The 18,198-nt window shown below is 31.2% G+C and overlaps 1 protein-coding gene across 1 annotated transcript; it reads right to left on the bottom strand.

Annotated features, from left to right (window-relative positions):
- Positions 1–4,372: 4,372 nt before the first annotated feature.
- Positions 4,373–5,485, bottom strand: LOC120216375 (probable galacturonosyltransferase-like 1). Its single transcript, XM_039213822.1, has one exon. The coding sequence runs from the start codon at positions 5,468–5,470 to the stop codon at positions 4,388–4,390; it is 1,083 nt and encodes a 360-aa protein (XP_039069753.1). The 5' UTR covers positions 5,471–5,485; the 3' UTR covers positions 4,373–4,387.
- Between the last annotated feature and the right edge of the window lie 12,713 nt (positions 5,486–18,198).

Here is an 18,198-nt window from a genome sequence, read left to right as displayed (position 1 = left end):
GGGCATTGAAGTTACAAGATATAGTGATAAGCTTGTACTAAAACAACAAAGGTTTATCAAGGAGCTTCTTGAAAGATCAACCATGATAGGAGCTAAGGAACTCCCTACTCCAATGATTTTGTCATCAAAACTTAAGAAGGATGCAGGTGAACCTCTTAGTGATGGTAAGTAGTTTCGAAGTATTGTTGGTGGCTTATTGTACCTCACTCACACCAGGCCAAACATTGCATTTAGTGTACATCGTGTCGCACAATATATGCATAATCCATGTGAAGAACACTTGATAGATGTCAAACGAATACTTCGGTATTTGGTTGGAACAACTCACTATGGTATTGTATTCCATGCTAATAGCTCAACAAATGACATTATTACTTTTGTTGACGCTGATTAGGCAAGCAATCTAGATGATCGTAGATCAATATCAGGCCAATGTGTATTTTTTGGTAAAAATTTAGTTTCATGGAGCTCAAAGAAACAAAAAATGGTGGCTCGTTCAATCACAGAAGCAGAATATCGAAGTATTGCAGACACGGTTGCTGAAGTGGTTTGGATTTAATCTTTGCTACGTGATATGGGTGAAAAACAAGGAGAAGTTCTTGTTATATGGAGTGATAACACTAGTAAAGTAGCGATGAGTGTCAACTCTGTATTTCATGCTAAATCGAAGCATGTAGAACTAGATATGTGTTTTATGCGAGAGAAGGTAGCAAATAAGGAACTAAGTGTAAACTTTGTTCTTGCATGTCATCAACTTGCTGATGGGTTGACAAAACCATTAGCAAATTCAGCCTTTGCTTTGTTTCGGGAAAAAAATTCAAGTTGTTAATGAAGAAGCATTAGAAAAGTTGGGAAAATGTTGCAGCCATAAAAAACAGAAAGACGATGAAGAACAGAGAAGTTGGAAGGATGTTGCAGCTATGAATAACAATGAAGATGAGTCACCTACGTTGCATGGATTAGGGGCGGGTTGTTATTCATATACAGTTAGTATTGATGAGCTGTCATGTTTGCTAGATTATTCTAGAATGATGATTGTATGTAGAGAATTATAAATAGCATGTTGTAGTATTGTTGAAAAACAATAAGAAGAAATTCCATTTATGTTTTACTGTTATATTAAGTTTGTTAACAAGGATTAAAATTATTATCATATCAAAAGATATAATTAAATTTAAAAAGTAATTATAATAGAATAATATAATATTAATAATTAATTTTCTAAACAAAATAAAAACTACAATAGTTAAGTTTATTCTAGTTCTGACTATCATGGAAAATATAATATTATCAATTCTAAACCTATTGAGATTTTGTTTTCATTTATTTGAAGAGTTGATGTACAAAAAATAGAACCCAGACTAGTCCAAAGAATATTAATTGTCAGTCTGTATTCTATGGGTTTTTTTTCTAATGGAAACAGGTGAATTGTTTTTCCATAAAGAGACAGCGAAGCAAACACCATATGACAATAAGGGCATGTTTTTTTATTGTAATTGGCTTTTCAGAAAATATTTTTTTGGTCTTTTAAGTGTTTGATTGGCGGAAAATATATAGTCGATGTAATTTTTTTTGAATGGAAACAGGTGAATTGTTTTTCCATAAAGAAACAGCGAAGTAAACACCATATGATAATAAGGATATGTGTTTTCTTGTAATTGCTTTTTCGGAAAATATTTTTCTCGTTTTTTAAGTGTTTGATTAGCAAACAAAAAAAACATATGGTCAATGTAATTTATCTTTATGGTCAATTGAAATTTCATTTTGGAAAATAACTTACCATCTGATTTTTCGTAAGTCATTTTATAAACTTTTCACTTCAAAATATAAATAATTAAAACATTATTATTTTATATATTTAATGTTAATATACTATTTTAATATCATCTTAATAAAAATATTAATTAATAAATTATATTTAGTGAAAATTTAAATTTTATATTTTATTATTACTTTTATTTTAATAATATATAATAAATTATTAATAAATTAATAATTTATATTTATTAATTTTATAAAAATAATATTATTAAATTATTGAATATTTAATATATACTCTTTAAAATATAATATAATATTCTTATTTTAATATTATAATTTTTAATATTTTAATAATATTATTATTTTAATAATACATTAATCTTATTTTAATAAATATTAATATAATTATAATATTTTATTTTAATAAAATATAATAATCGTAGTATTTTATTTATAAAATTATAGATATAATATTTTTATAATAATATTGACATAAGTAATATTAAACAAATTATTCTAATATTTTAAAAATAATATCAAAATATTAAAATAATATTATTTATTGTATATGATGTTCATAATAAAGAATTTAAAAAAAATTACCAATTAGTGAAAAATGAATTATATAACATCATTCAAACACCGTAAAATAATTTTTAGAAAATATTTTCTAAAAATTATAATTCATTTTACGAAATCCATTTTTTAAAATCTATTTTCTCACAAATTAACTGACCCTAAATTGTGGATAGAGGCTCACCCTATCCAGGTCAAATATCTCAAAAGTTTACTACATTACTAATTACGTAAATACCAAACAAAAAGTTGTTTATTCTATACATTTTTTGAGGAATAAAAATTACAAAAGGAAATAGGACGTTATCAAAAGTTCTAAACTTCTATGTAATTCTTTTGTTCCAACGAGAATGTATAAAATATTTGGGCTTATAATTTATAGGAATTAGAGAAATGGGAAACAGACAGCACCTTCAAAAGAAGGAAAAAAGGACAGAAATGTCTTCATGAGTTTTTCTTCCCTCTTTTCCTAAAGTCAAAAATAATATCAACATGAAAAAGTGGATAACGCGTTTACTCATCTGATTAATTTATTTATTTTTTTGGGTAAAGTGATTAATTAATTTATCTTTTGTTTAATCTCTTTATTTTTTACACATTGGATCACTTAATAAACTAACATGTCTTTTGTCGTTTCCTCTTGGCTCTGAATATCACTCAATTTAAAGTTTTTTCCCCTTAATTTTTTCGGTAGTTAATATAAAACGACGAGAATTTAATTTATGCTTTGAGAAGATATAAAAGCCCAAAATGGGTTGATTTATTTTTTGCTGGAAAACAAATTACCTAGTCGATTATTTAAGGATAAACTATCACCATAGTCTCCTGTGTTTTCGTTTTGGCCGACTTTGGTTAGTAGAAAAAAATAAAGCGAAAATGGTCACTAATGTCATTAACTCATCTGATTTAAGTCCCTAACATTATTGGTCCGTTCGTAACGTTATCGGTCTGTTTGATTTTAGTCCCTTGATCATTAGTGACTTCAATAAAAGGGACTTAAAATAAAAGGGGGTTACACAAAATTAATAGTATAGAGACTTAAACCGGACGGACCGATAACAGTAAGACACCATTTGCCCTTAATTTTGTTGGTGACCAAAGTCAATCAAGCAGATAACAAAAGGGACTAAAACATAGTTTACCCATTGTATAATTACTTAATGGTTCTAAAAAGCCATTTATCCTTTTATCCTTTTAAAACAAATATTAATTGGGATTGTACATTTTCGGTACGAGAGCATATATTTCGGTAGCTGTTCGGAAAACCAAAGTCAGAAAATGACAAAAAGAATAAGCAAAATATTCTAGACTGTTTTGGATTAACTTGTTTGGGTGGACTCTAGAGTCTGGAATTGATGTGCTTAATCAAACCGGCTTATAATTAGATACTATTATATACGATAGTTTTTGCTTAACTTTTGTTTCATATTTTATTCCCATTATATAGATATTAAAATACAACCTTTGTATTATTATAGTAAAATATCCCGAATTGCCCTCACCAAACATTAAATAAGTTTTTAATAAACATTTAGCTTTTGTTCGATAGTCGTAATGGGGACAAGCTTTATCAATCTAATAAGTGAGATAGATAATCACGTTTTTTACTTTGCCATTTTGTCGTTAAAAATTAAACCAAACTATGTAATAAGGGATCCACGTAATCCAAACTATCTTAAATTCGGGAGTAACGTAAGTTGAATATAAATTAAACCAGACATTGCTAGCTTGTCAAATTGTCGCAATTAATGCCCTTGATTTCAAGTAATTATTATCAGATAAAAAATGAAAAGATTGATGCAATTATATCCAAAAAGTGAGAATATTTAATGTTTTTAGTAGCCACAAGTATTTTATACAGTGTTCTGAGGAATACATGGATCAGAAACAAAAGAAGAGCAAAGATTGCATATAGATTGTTAATGCCGTCTGCTTTAGAATCTTAATTTTGCACTCAGATTCATATTATGGTGTAAGGCATCATTGAAAGTAAAAATCTCAGCCCAGAAAAAAAGGAATTATTGTCGAACGTATACCGACTACCGAGATCCTAAGATTCCAAAGCAAAGGGTGTTTGCAGCAGATCATAAGGAGCCCAAAGAGCATCCAATGGGCAAGGCCGGTTTGCGTCGAGCCTCACCCATGGTTTCCCTTTCCCACTCCAATGCAACAAACTAACCGGACCGGGATGCAAATCTCTGCATAATCCTCTGTAATTATCACCACCGAGCCCATGCTGGTTCCATCGATGATCAACGGGCGCTATTTTACCTGCAAACACAAGCAAAAATGGTGGCAAAGACCCTAACTCGTAGATCCTTATTCTCTTTTGAAGCTCCATCCATTCAACGATCTTCTTCGTGTAGTCTCCTTCACGCCATCTTTGCAAGTCCATCACCATTACCCCCGTGTTGAAATAACAAGCTTTGCGATCGGCGAATGCTAAAGATAGCGTAGGGTTAGACCAGAAGGTCGGGGTGAAGTAGGAAGTGAAGTTGGCGTTGCAGTACTCCGGTGCCGCCAAAACTGAGTTGTTTCCCAGCGGTGTCGCAGCTAGTTTAGCGATGTCGTCGACGAGGACGAGGTCGGAGTCTAAGTAAACGACTCGGCGTACGCATTGAGGGATGAGGTTGGCGAGGTAGTTGCGGGCATAGTTGAGAGGGCAGTCGAGTGCCGAACGAATGGAGGTGGAGATGAGGCCGGACACGGCGGAGGAGTCGTATGGGTATATTTGGAATTTAAGGAAGGGGAAAGAACGGGAGATTGTATGCCGGAGGTGGTGGTGGTCTGCGGTGGAGGAGGCGACGAAGTAGAAGATGATGTTCTGTGGGCAAGAAGAGTGTTGTAAGATGGAAAAAATGGCGGCCATTGAACCGCGCAAGTAGGCGGCGTCGAGGGTCATTGCAACATGAACGGCTTGAGGAGAGCACATTTCAGTAGTGCCATTAATGTCAATGGAGGGACAGGTGGGAGCGTTATAAAATTGAGGAGCTTCTTTGAATCTTCGGTAATCGGTGGTAGTAGCGGAGGAAGTTGCAGTAAAACGGGCTGAGATGAGGAGGAAAAGGAGGAGGATGAAGAGGTGGTGTCGGTGGAGGTGATTTGGTGGGAATTTTAATGCAAGTCTGTACATTTTGGTGGTTGGGGAGGAGGAGGTGTTCAGATTTGAAAGACTTATATTTTGGTTTTCAAGCTATTAGAATAGGGGAGGGGGACACATCTATTATTTCTACTTCCCTTTTGTTTCAAATTTGAACCTACGTTTGGCTGAAAAGGGCACTTCGAGAAGGCTACAAGGTTTTTGAACCCTATTAATAAGTCTTCGGCTTCACATCTTTCCCTTCTGTTTCTTTTTTTAAAACGTATTTAAATAAATTATAGTTTTCATCATGGTGAATTTAAATTTTTAAACCTTAAATGAGGTTAGGCTAACATTTTTTTAAAAGAAGTTTAGTTCAGAGGTGGCTCCCCAATTTAGGGTTAAGATATACCTAAGAATCAATTAAAATTTATATAGGAATTTACAGATTGTTCACCAAGAATGACGATAATAGATTCAAACTTAGCCTTAAAAGCTTAAATTCCTAAATTCTAATCACTTATGTCAATACTCATTTAAGCTATCATATATATATATATATATATATATATATAAGTATTCTTAAATACATGTTTCTTACGATATTATAATAATAAAGGCGTTAATTAAATTAAAACTCAATTATTCATCGAAATTATAATTTTTGCTCTCTATGTTTTATATTTTTCATATAAAAAATAGAAATGATTTTGTCTACTCTTATATCACGTTCTTTATATGAACATGTTATACATTTTTTCTTAGAGATTAATTTTATGTTGCTTTTCTAATTGACATTTATTTGTTATCTTATTGATTTATTTTTATTTTGGATCCTTGGCTGATTTCCTTTTATTGTCAAATGATTACAATCAACAAAGATAGATCATAGTTGAGCTATGATAAAAGTAATTTATCAACACTTTTTTATTTTATATACATTTTTATGTTAGTGTTAATGTTTATCTTTTATGACAGACAATGATATTTATTTATATCTATCATTTTCTTGAGTTATTTTGTTGGATTTAACTCTTTCTTTGTACAATGATATTTTATTTTATTTTTATCAGGTAAAGATGTATTACATTTTCAAGATAGATGTTGAAATTTAAATTCATACAAACTGAAACAATATAATCAAATTTGATCACTCGACCAATTAATTGATATCGTTATATTTTATTCTTTAGTGGTTAGTTTGTACAATTTGATGATTTTAAGAGAAACCGTATGTTGATATAATCTACTCTACCTAATTTTATAATTTTTTTCTTATTATTTTATTGTATTTCATCTCTTTTTAATGAAATTAACGGGTATTATTTTTTCAAAAAATAATATTATTATCCACCATAGTTTAAATTCCGAGGAGAATTATTTTTAAGAATACATATAAAAAAATTCTAATCAAATAACTTGATTTAATAAAAATTTTATGTATCGAATGCTTAAAGACAATTGTTTTTATAAAAAAGTCAATATTTTAACAAAAAAATATGACATTAATAATTCATATTAATTAGTAACATTGTAAAATGAATTATGCCCAATTAAAATATAAAAGTTAAATACAAAACGTTGACATATTAGAGGATAAAAATGTTATTTTACATTGAAATAATAGGATGTCCATAATATTAAAATGGAAGTCCCAAAATTATGAGGTTGGTATTGTAATGGGTTCAAAAATAGTATAGCAAATCAAATGTTGAATAGCTTAATTTTAATTTAATGTTACACTTTAGGTAATTTAAAGCAAGATCCGGTAATTAAATATAGTAACTTCGAGAATTTTCAATGTCCAAGACGAGAAAGTGCATTAAGACTTTCCTCCCAAAATTAAATTGCAGGATCTCACAACGACATATCAACGATTTGGTTGAGCCATCCATTGTCCCTCAAAAGCCTTTCCTTGCCCTCAATCAAAGGATTTCCAATTGTCAATTTATCTCCTCATACTGTTATTATCTTTATATTTTTTTTCATATTTGTTTTATTATTTATATTGGAGATTTGTAATTTTCTCTTTAACAATATTATTGAAAAGTTTATATTTTTTTTCTTAAATGATATAATATATCTTATTATTACACCAATATTTTTTATATCATTGGTACCATTTATTTTTCTCATTTAATATCTTTAATTAAGTACGAATCATATAATCTTAGCGATGAGAGATTTGTTATTTTCAGAAGTCTTAAATTCGAGCACCGCATATATTAGAAATATAAGCGCTCATTGTCAAATGAATGATAGTCTTTGAATAGATATCGTCTTGCAGGGATGGATCGAGACAGGCGGTGGGGGTAGTTGTCCCCCTAAAATTTTGAAATTACTATATATTTTAATATTTTTAAGTATTTTTTATTAGAAATCTATTTTTATCCACTAAAATTTTATAAGTTCCCCAACATAAAATCTGTATCCGTTTATGTTATCATGTATGTACCCCAAATTTATAAATAAAAAAATCTTCACTGAACGTTAACTATTTGTATATTGTCAATCTAGATCCATTTGTTGATCTCATGAGATGCTTATATTTTAATAAATATTTAATTACTTTTTTCTAACTTGATCCACTACATTTAATGAAGAGAGGCCTTCGTGTCTGGAAGTTTATGTGAAATTTCAAAATCAAAATTTATGTTTAAAGGAAAAGGGAAACGTATACTGAACGGTGAGATGTAGAAAACGACAAAAGAAAAAACACGTAGCTACAATGGGTGGGCCCACTAAGTGCCACGCCAGCATAACTTCGTTTTCAAAGAAGAAAAGTTGGGTCCCATTGGTTGAAAGGTTTATCGAGACAGGGACAGGGAAACAAGAAAATGGTGGAAAGTGCTCATTTTGCTCCTCTTCTTAACTTTCATATCTAAAGTTATATTTTCTATTTAACATTCAAACTTTCCTTTTCGTTTAGTAATTTTATAATGTTATTTATTATATATGTTATAATAATGATATTATTATTTAAAAACTTAAAAAAATTTAAATATAAAAATTTATTATATAAAACAATATTTTATATAAAATCTAAGGTGAGAAGAAGATAATATATGTTCATAGACTTTCAACTTTCTTACAATAAACATTAATATCTTTGCATATGCCACGATCGAATTTGAGATCTCAAAAAATAATATCAAATTCTTTAATAATTAAGATCGCTTGATTCGTGTAAGATAATGCAACATAAATCCAAATAATATATAATTAATTGAGTTCGGAACTTCAAATGCAAATTATTAATATTCGTATATAGTATAAAACAAATAAATATTACTTTCAAAGTATCAATTTGATTTCATTATGGATTTAAACTGACCTTACTTGAGATTTCTCAACGTTTTATTGCATAACGATATTTTTCATATTACAAGGAAAATGACATGGCCTAGCTAATTAAAACTTTGAAATTTGGGTACAGGCGGTTGTATGTTAATTAGCTAGGCTTTGATTCCATTGATACGAAAAGGATGTGAGAAACGAAAAAGAAATAAAAGAAAACTCATTGATTATTTCGGTTAGTTTACATAATTAGTCTTAATATTCAGCAAATCAGAACTTAAATCTTTCTGTCATCTCATATTATTGTATTCTTTATATTAAAGGAAATAATAAAATTTGAAAAACTGAAGAAAAGGGAGACCCTCTTCCACCATATAATTGAATAATATTAAGTAGACATCACATGCTCCTGGAAGAACTGATGTGCGAATACTAACAGAAATTAAAGTTTCCCTCTCTTTCATTGTTGGAGTCTGATTCAAGCAAAAACGTTTAAACCAAATGCACAAAAGCATGTGCCACATGACTAACCCCACGCACCCCCTTTACCCTTCCAATTTATAAATAATATCTGAGTTATTTAATCACTCCCACTTTATTTCTGTATATACTCTACTTACATTAATGTTATACTAAAGTTTTATTTATTTTTCCTGTAACGCCCCAAAACCCCGGTTAGTAGTTCGGGTCAACCCAAAACCCTTAAATCGAACCTAAGGACCTAATAGAATGATTGAGTTTAGCTATTTAAGAAGTGGGCTTGAGCAGGGCCCAATGATTAATGGTGGTTTTGGTTGATTTTGGGAGTCATGGGACTAAAAGTGTAGTTTTCCTCTCATGGTTTTGAGAGCTGAAACCCCACATTTTTATTATGTAGTTTACGTGAACTACTCCCCAATTATCTTACCAAACCTTCTTCTTCTTCCACTTCCTCTCCTTTTCCAATTGAAGATTTCAAACTTTGCAAATCTAGTTTGGCTTATCTAAGGTGAGATTCTTAATCCTTATCTTTATAGTTTCAATTCAAGCTCCATTTTACAAGTTTTAAACCATAGTTTCCAAAAATGGGTTTTTGGGAGGTTCGATAGAATCTAAGGATTTTAGGTTATTGCTGTTAGATTCAAGATGTAAGAAGTGCTCTAATCTCTATTTCCATCACTTAGTTAACTTAGAAATTCCTATTTCTTATCCTTGAATAGTGAAAGAAGTTGGAGAAAGTTCAAAAGCTAAGGAGAAATGAAAAATACCTCTTGAATGAGTTAGGGGTTTGCTATTAGCCAAGAGCTTTGAGGTAACACACTTACAACTCTTTTATACTCTTTAGTGGGTCATTTGTAAATCATGATAGCGTAAAAGTTTAGATTAAAGCTTGTTGAGCATAATAATTGTATATTTCATGTTTTGAATGTATAAGCATGTACAAAGCCTTATTTATGATCCTACGTGTTTACATAAGATACTAAGGTGGCGTTTGGTTCGCTGGAATGTTTATGAGAGAATTAGAATCTGTGAAGGAATTGGAATCTGTAGGAATTAGAATCCAATTCCATATTCTGTTTGGTTGGCAGGAAATGGAATTGGAATCCAATTCCATATTCTGTTTGGTTCGCAGACATGTCAGATGAATTTGATTTCAGTAATATAAAATGACAGAATTGCCCTTCTTGTTTTTTTGCTTTATTTTAGTTTATTTTACCACTTACATGTAGTAATATATTATAAAAAATTAAAAAATATTAAATTTTCATTTTATTGATTGATTATTCATTTCAATAAATTATAAAAATCATGCTAATAAATATTATAAGTTAAAATCATCGCAATCAAAATATGTTAATAAGTTACCAAAATATAGAGCAATATTTCGATACATTCCGATCGGAGTATGTTAATTAGTTACCAAAAACTATTTTTATTCAATATATGAATTAGAAACTCGACCTAACACGAATCAAAATAATAAAAAAATTATTTTTATTCAATAAAAACATTGACTTAATTGAAAAAAATTATATATAGAGGAGTATTATTGTAATTATTCCTAAATATATAAGGTAAAATTATATATTTTTTTCGGGTCGGTCCAGTTTTTTTCACCCTAAACCTGAACCCGACCCGACCTGACCCGAATATCACACTTAAAAAACCCGACCCGAATCGACCCGAATATCACACTTAAAAAACCCGACCCGACCCGAACAAAATAAAGTTTCATCTGACCTGACCCGAATATATGAATTAGAAATCCGACCTGACCCGACCCGAAATAATAAAAATTATTTTTATTTAATAAAAACAATGACTTAATCCGACCCGAATTATATATATTTTCGGGTCGGTCCAGTTTTTTTACCCTAAACCCGAACCCGATCCGACCCGAATATAACACTTAAAAAAACCCGATCCGACCCAACCAAAATAAAGTTTCACCCGACCTGACCCGACCCAAATTTATGAATTAGAAATCCAACCCGACCCGACCCGAAATAATAAACAAATATTTTTATTCAATATATGAATAAGTTACCAAAGGATTGATGAGGGTAGTATGGTCAAATTTCAATTCCCTCCAATAAGGGAATTGAATTCCATCCATTTTTGGATGAAATTCACTTTCTCTCATTTGATGGAATTGAATTCCATCAGGGATTCCAATTCCCTTGAAAAACTTGAACCAAACATGGAAAAGTGGTGGAATTGGATTCCAATTCCCACCAAATCCAAAGGATTCCATCCAACCAAACGCCACCTAAGAACATTTGGGAACCTCTGGGTAGTAATGTGAGTGAGTTTAAGTGCTTAAATAAGGCATTTTCAAGGTAGGGTATCAGTACTGGAGGGATCAGTATCAATATTGTTCATGTTCAGGCTTAAAAATATAAAGTTTGTGAGTGCAGTATCGATACCCCATAGATACCCCTTAAAGGGGTATCGATACTAAGGATTCGGTATCGAGATCGGTGTATTTGGTATTGAGACTGATATTCCAGTAGCCATTTTTGGTATCGATACTCTAGGGTGTGTCGATATCTAAGGTCAAGTATCGATACTACCCATATGAGTATCAATACTTCCCCTTCTAAAACAAGAGAGTTTGGTTCAGAGGTATCGATACCTTGGGTAAGTATCGATACCTTGGGTAGGGTATCGATACTATATGGTAAGTATCAATACAAAAGAGTTATTTGGGCTATTAAATTTGAGGAATTGTAAAGTCTAGTGAGGTTCCCAATAAACTCTAATTACCCTCTAATAAAACTACAAGTGGAATAGTATAAATGCTTAATTTCACATAGAAACATGATTCATTAGGGTAACATAAAACTAGCCTTGCTTGAATGCTCGGGAAACGATCCGGACACCAAAGTTCCTTTAGAAAAGTTAGTGGTGTCGAAAGTATAGAAGCAGTCCAGATATCCTTAGGTAATGCGAATGTACTTTAAATTGACTAGCTAGGGCGCAAGATCCGACACTCGCAAGGGGTGGGATAGTCAAGGTTGTGGTGTTGATGTAGAGGTTATGGGGGCCACATCTGTAACACCCTCAACCCGTATCCGACCCGTATCCGAGTCCGAAGTGTCACATTGACTTTTCAAAACTTGTCTCTTATAAAAATCATAAAAATCTAAACTTTCATTAAATAAAATTCGTTATTTTACATAATCTAAAACATTTGGTTTTACAAAACATATCAGAGCATATTCGATTCAAATCTAATAATATATGCCAACTATATTCAAAGGAACCAAAATACATATTAATTATCATTTTTTTGATATGAACTTAGTAAGGAAGATGCTGACCCGTCTTGCTCCCCTTAGTTATCTTCTCGCTTTCCAACCTACGTGTGAAACAATCACACGCTAAGTCTATGACTTAGTGAGACATAAAAAGACATCTAATGTAATTTATATTCACTAACCATGCATGACTATTTTATGCTATCAATTCATGTAACTCATATATTTTTCTTGTAATAAATACATACATACATGCATACATGTCATCAATTATGTTTCTATCATACTTATACACTATTATCATTCATATTTCTTATCTCTGGTTCGTATAATCTCTTATGTTCATACCATATATCTTATAACTCATTCTTATAACAGATGCAATAACCCATAACACACATATATCATTTCATACAAATCATATCACACATCATACATATGTTACATACATCGTATTCAGGGTTATCTTTATTATCCCATGTACATTATTGAGAACTCAAGGTATGCGAGTACTACGAGGTTGTGCATACATATGCTATCACCACAATTCGTATAAAATCCACTAATTGGCATATAAAATCTTTGTCCCGAAGGACCTATCCATATGTTCCGAAGAACATAGGTAACTGTCCATATATCCCGAAGGACATAGGTAAACTATTCATATGTCTCGGAAGACATAGGTAAACTGCCCATATGCCCCGAAGGACATAGGTAACCCTCGACTCTTGGCATGTCAACTATACCCCTAGCTCTCATTTCACATTACATGGGCATTATCACTTATGTCATTGCACATATACACTTTCATATCACATAAACTCATATCTTCTCATATATTCACATCATATAACTTATCTCTTGTGATAATGCAATCACACTACTTATTTTCATATAACTTATGATCACATAAATCACATATCACATATAAACAAATAGATCATTTTCACATAACTTATATTAACTTTCCAAGTCATTTCATATTAATAGTCCCATTGCTTAATAACATATTTCATATATGTAGATAATAACCTATAGCATATCATATAGCTTATGCTTCATTATCTTCTATTAACCTAGATCATGTAACATATTTCATACTTATGTATATATATATGTCACTTCTATTATTTCGTTTTATATACAAATTAATCTATTTACTTAATTCAATTTCATATAACTTCTATAATCTTCTCATATGGCTCAATATATCTCTATCATACAAACCATGTGTTATAATTTTATTTAAGCATATAAATCTTCCCTATCTAGCTTATCTTATATGTTTATATTATCACTTATGTTCAAGTCTCATAGTTGATATACTATTCTTATATCATCTTATAGGTCAATATTATTTAGCTTATTTCACTTCTCATTTAATACATAATTCTATTTTACTATTTAACATAACGATCATACCACTATGTACTTGCCCAACTCACATTCCTATTGTTTATATAACCTTTACATTTTCTTACTTAGCTCATATCATTTTTCATAAATTCACTTTTATCATATTCTCATATTATTACCTAATTTATCTTATATCATGTATTCACGTAGTCTATATTTCATTTCATATCCCATAGATCTTATCACATAACTTATCTTTTATACTCATATAATTTCTTAACTTATTTTAGTTTCTCATATTATCACTTAATAGTATTTTTACATGAATCACATAACACATACAAAAACATATCAATTCATATAATCAAGCATACCTACATTCATATTAAACACATGTTCTTGTTCATAAATTCATGCGTAACACTATAGGAAATAGACTTGTCGCAAGTCTTATTTCCATCAAACATCATGTACTATTGAATATGCACTCACCTGGCCTCACTAGTCAATACTGATCTCTTCTCTCTTCTCTCTTCTCGATGACTATTACGTCTCAACTTGTCCAGACTTTGCACTCGATCGATATCTGCACAATCATACATATAATATACATATCAATATTCCAAATAACATACTCTAACTTTCATTTCTTAAACTAAAAGAAAGATATATTTCCATTTTCCTTTTTAAGTGTATCGGTACCCACTATAGTGTATCGGTACATCCCTTCATGGTACCTGTTGAATAGGTAACAATACACCCTTGACCAGAAATCAATTTTAAGCACTAAAATCACTTAATTCTAGCTCAATTGTGCCATAATTCAAACCCTTTTAAATTATTAACTCACATATACATACTTAAGCTCATTAATACCAATTTATCACATCTCTAACCTCAAAATTCTATCATCCACATGGAATTTAAGAATCATACCAATTTTTCCACTTGTTCTAAATCTAATTCTATCACTTTGAATTTCTTATTTCTATTCATGACAAGTCAAATTTAACCTCAAAACTCAATTACTAACTTCTTTCCATAATTTCACTTAACCACTCCTTATCTTAAATCTTCCATAACTTCCATATCTTTTAATTATAAGAAAACCAACTGAAAATCAAACTCACTTTATACCAAAACCCACGGTGGAGAGGAAGGAGAAAACTGAAGAAGTCTCTGGACTTCTCTTTCTCTCATTTCCCACATGTTTATAGCCGATAAAAGAAAGATAAAAATTTTCTTATCAAATGACCATTTTACCCTTATTACTTTCAAACTTAACTATTAAATCCAACATAAAAATTCTCTAATTAAATCCCTGAACTTTTCAATCTTTCAAAATTATACCTCAAAGTTCCAAAAATTCCATTTTGGTCACTAACTCGACTTTTAGGATGTTTCAACATCCTTGGTAGATTAGATGTAACACCTTAGACCAGTACAAACCAAATTCGACCGATGTAGGATGCCACACGGAACCACATGAGTGGCTGACTAACACCTTACTCTTTTCTTGTACTAAAAACAACAATTTTCACCAATAAAAACATCCATAAATAAATATAATTTAAATCTTTATATTGGGGAGATCCCAAAAATAAATATTTACAATCAAAATATTATAGACCGCCTCTTAATAAAATTTTTAACTCAATTAATACAACAGAGTTTATAAAATATACATACCCTTCAAAAACTGTTGAGACATACTCTGAATCTACACTGGTTTGGACCTTAATCTATCTACTGCTCCTCAAACTCTCGATCTACTGACCTGTCCAAGGAAAACAATATGCGCCACACTAATAACTAAAAGTTTATCACTCAAATGCTCAAGCTATCAAATCTATTGTTATTTGGTTTACTGGTCTATTTTATTCTGCTTTGCTTTAGTGAGTATACTTGTATACTCACTCTCTAATCTATGGTAGACATCATGGTACGGCTGAGGGTATTTCATCTCGAAGCTTACAAACCCCTCTAGTCTACCGAGAATGTGGACCACAAAATCTCTACATTGGACACCACACTCTCGACTAGCCCACTCCTTGAGTGTCAAACCTTGAGCCCAAACTAGTCAGCTTAAAGTGTCTTGTGCAATCCTTAAGGATATCCAGACTGAATCTATACTTTTGACTCTGCTATCTTTTCTAAGAAACTCGGGTGTCTTGGTCGTTTTCCCGAGCATTCAAACAAAGCTAGTCTTAGTTCACCCTCTTTATTCTCGTTTATACTTTTGAATTAATTATCATTAATTTTCTCACATGAAGTCTTATGTGATGAAATATTGAAGTGTTGGGGTGCCTTGAGTCTAATTCCCTTAAAAATTGACCTTTTTATCCAAAACAAACTGAATGTATCGATACTAGCCCAAGAGTATCGATACTCCTGAAAATGTTTCGTACCGATACTTTTAAACATTCTGTTCTACACAGTTTTGAAACTTTCTGGAGTTTAGAAACTATGACCCAAAGTTTTGATACTCTTGAAAGAGTATCGATACTCTTACCAGAAACTCACGAATTTGCCCAAAATGATACTTTACCTGTAGAAGTCATAAAACACATACGAAAATACTATATTTCAATCCCAAAGACCTTAGTGAGGTCCCCAAACATTCTTTAAAGTCTTATGTGATTACAAGGAGCATAAATAAGACTTTATATCATACTTATAACATAAATCATGTAATCTACCATTAATATATAACTTTAAGCTTCATAACTTACTCTCATGCTAGAACTAATTTCTAATGATCACTAGGAGTATGGAAGAGTTGATAGTGTGTTACCTTGCTTCTTGCTTGCTGGAAACTCTCTCAAGTTAACCAAGGGGCAACTTCTTTTTCCCTATTGCTTTAGAGTTTTCTCTTACCTCCCTTACTAAACAAAGATAAAAAAGGGTTTACTAAACTAACTAAGCTCTTGGATTAAAGTTTAAGATGCTCTAGGTAACTTGAATACACTATAACCAAGCTTGGATTCATGGATCCCCTTAACTTCCATAAAACTCATTTTTGAAAACAAATTATAAAACTTACAAAATGGAGCTTAAAACAAAGCTTGAAGGATGGAGGAAAACATTCTTACCTTGGATACAACAAACTAAGCTTAGAATACTTTAAACTTGGCTCTTGAAATGAAGAATAAATGGAAACTAATAGGAGGAAGAAGAAAAAGAATGGTGAGATATTATGGGGATTTTGGTTACGTGAAATGATATAAAAAGAGGGGGAAATTTTTCATCTTTAAGAAAAAGGGTGAACAACACTTTAGGTCATTCTCCTATTTACTTACTTTTAAAAACACCACTTTCCTATAAATATTGGGCCAACCTAAGCTTGGATTCATGGATCCCCTTAACTTCCATAAAACTCATTTTTGAAAACAAATTATAAAACTTACAAAATGGAGCTTAAAACAAAGCTTGAAGGATGGAGGAAAACATTCTTACCTTGGATACAACAAACTAAGCTTAGAATACTTGAAACGTGGCTCTTAAAAGGAAGAAGAAATGGAAACTAATGGGAGGAAGAAGAAGAAGAGTGGTAAGATATTATAGGGAGTTTGGTTAAGTGAAATGATATAAAAAGGGGGGGGAAGTTTTTAGCTTTAACAAAAAGGGTGAACAACACTTTAGGTCCTTTTCCTATTTACTTACTTTTAAAAACACCACTTTCCTATAACTATTGGGCCAACCTAAGCCTAATACTCTTAAGAATTGGTTTAAAATTGACTTGAAAAATCTAATGGGCTCTACTGACAGGTCTCGGGTACCGAAACTACTAACCCAGAATTCGGGGCATTACACTAGAGGGGTGCATGAGCTTCGAGATGCAGAAATCCCTCAGTCGCACCATGATGTCTGCCACAACATAGAGAGTGAGTATGTGAGTATACTCACTATATTATTTTATTAGTTGTTGAGCATGTTATTAATGAACCCCTGTTAGTATGACTTAGTTGTTAGTGTGACATTGTGCTAGTTAGCTCAACATTTGTAATTTGTTTTCTTACGTATATTAGGTGAAGAGTAGTAGATGAGCTTTTTAACCAGCAGTGATCCATACCAGATCCAGAGCAGAGTATGTCTCGAGTTCTTTAGAAGGCATGTATATTTGTAAATCCTTATTTTGTTTAATCGAGTCGTAGCTTTTTTTTAAACTCATGGTCTGTATATTTTGATTTATATTGTGGGAGCTGATGTAAACTGTTTATTATAAGTATTGATGTTTTGTTTATTTTTAAGCATTTCTAAATGGTTATTTCAATTAAGCAAGTAAAGTAAACAGTTGGTTAGCCACTTTGTGACTCCGTGTGGCACTCTGATTGGTTGATTGTGTGTGGTACTAGTCTAGAGTGTTACAATTCCATTAATCTTTCTTAT

The sequence above is a fragment of the Hibiscus syriacus genome, unplaced genomic scaffold (genome assembly GCF_006381635.1).
Source record: "Hibiscus syriacus cultivar Baekdansim isolate YM2019G1 unplaced genomic scaffold, ASM638163v2 tig00110160_pilon, whole genome shotgun sequence".
Taxonomy (NCBI): Eukaryota; Viridiplantae; Streptophyta; class Magnoliopsida; order Malvales; family Malvaceae; genus Hibiscus; species Hibiscus syriacus.
Note: the sequence above shows the minus strand (reverse complement) of the source record. Positions and strands in the feature narration are given on the sequence as shown.

Excerpts from the sequence above, each read along its gene's own strand:
- LOC120216375 (XM_039213822.1), bottom strand. The coding sequence starts at position 5,470 with ATGTACAGACTTGCATTAAAATTCCCACCAAATCACCTCCACCGACAC.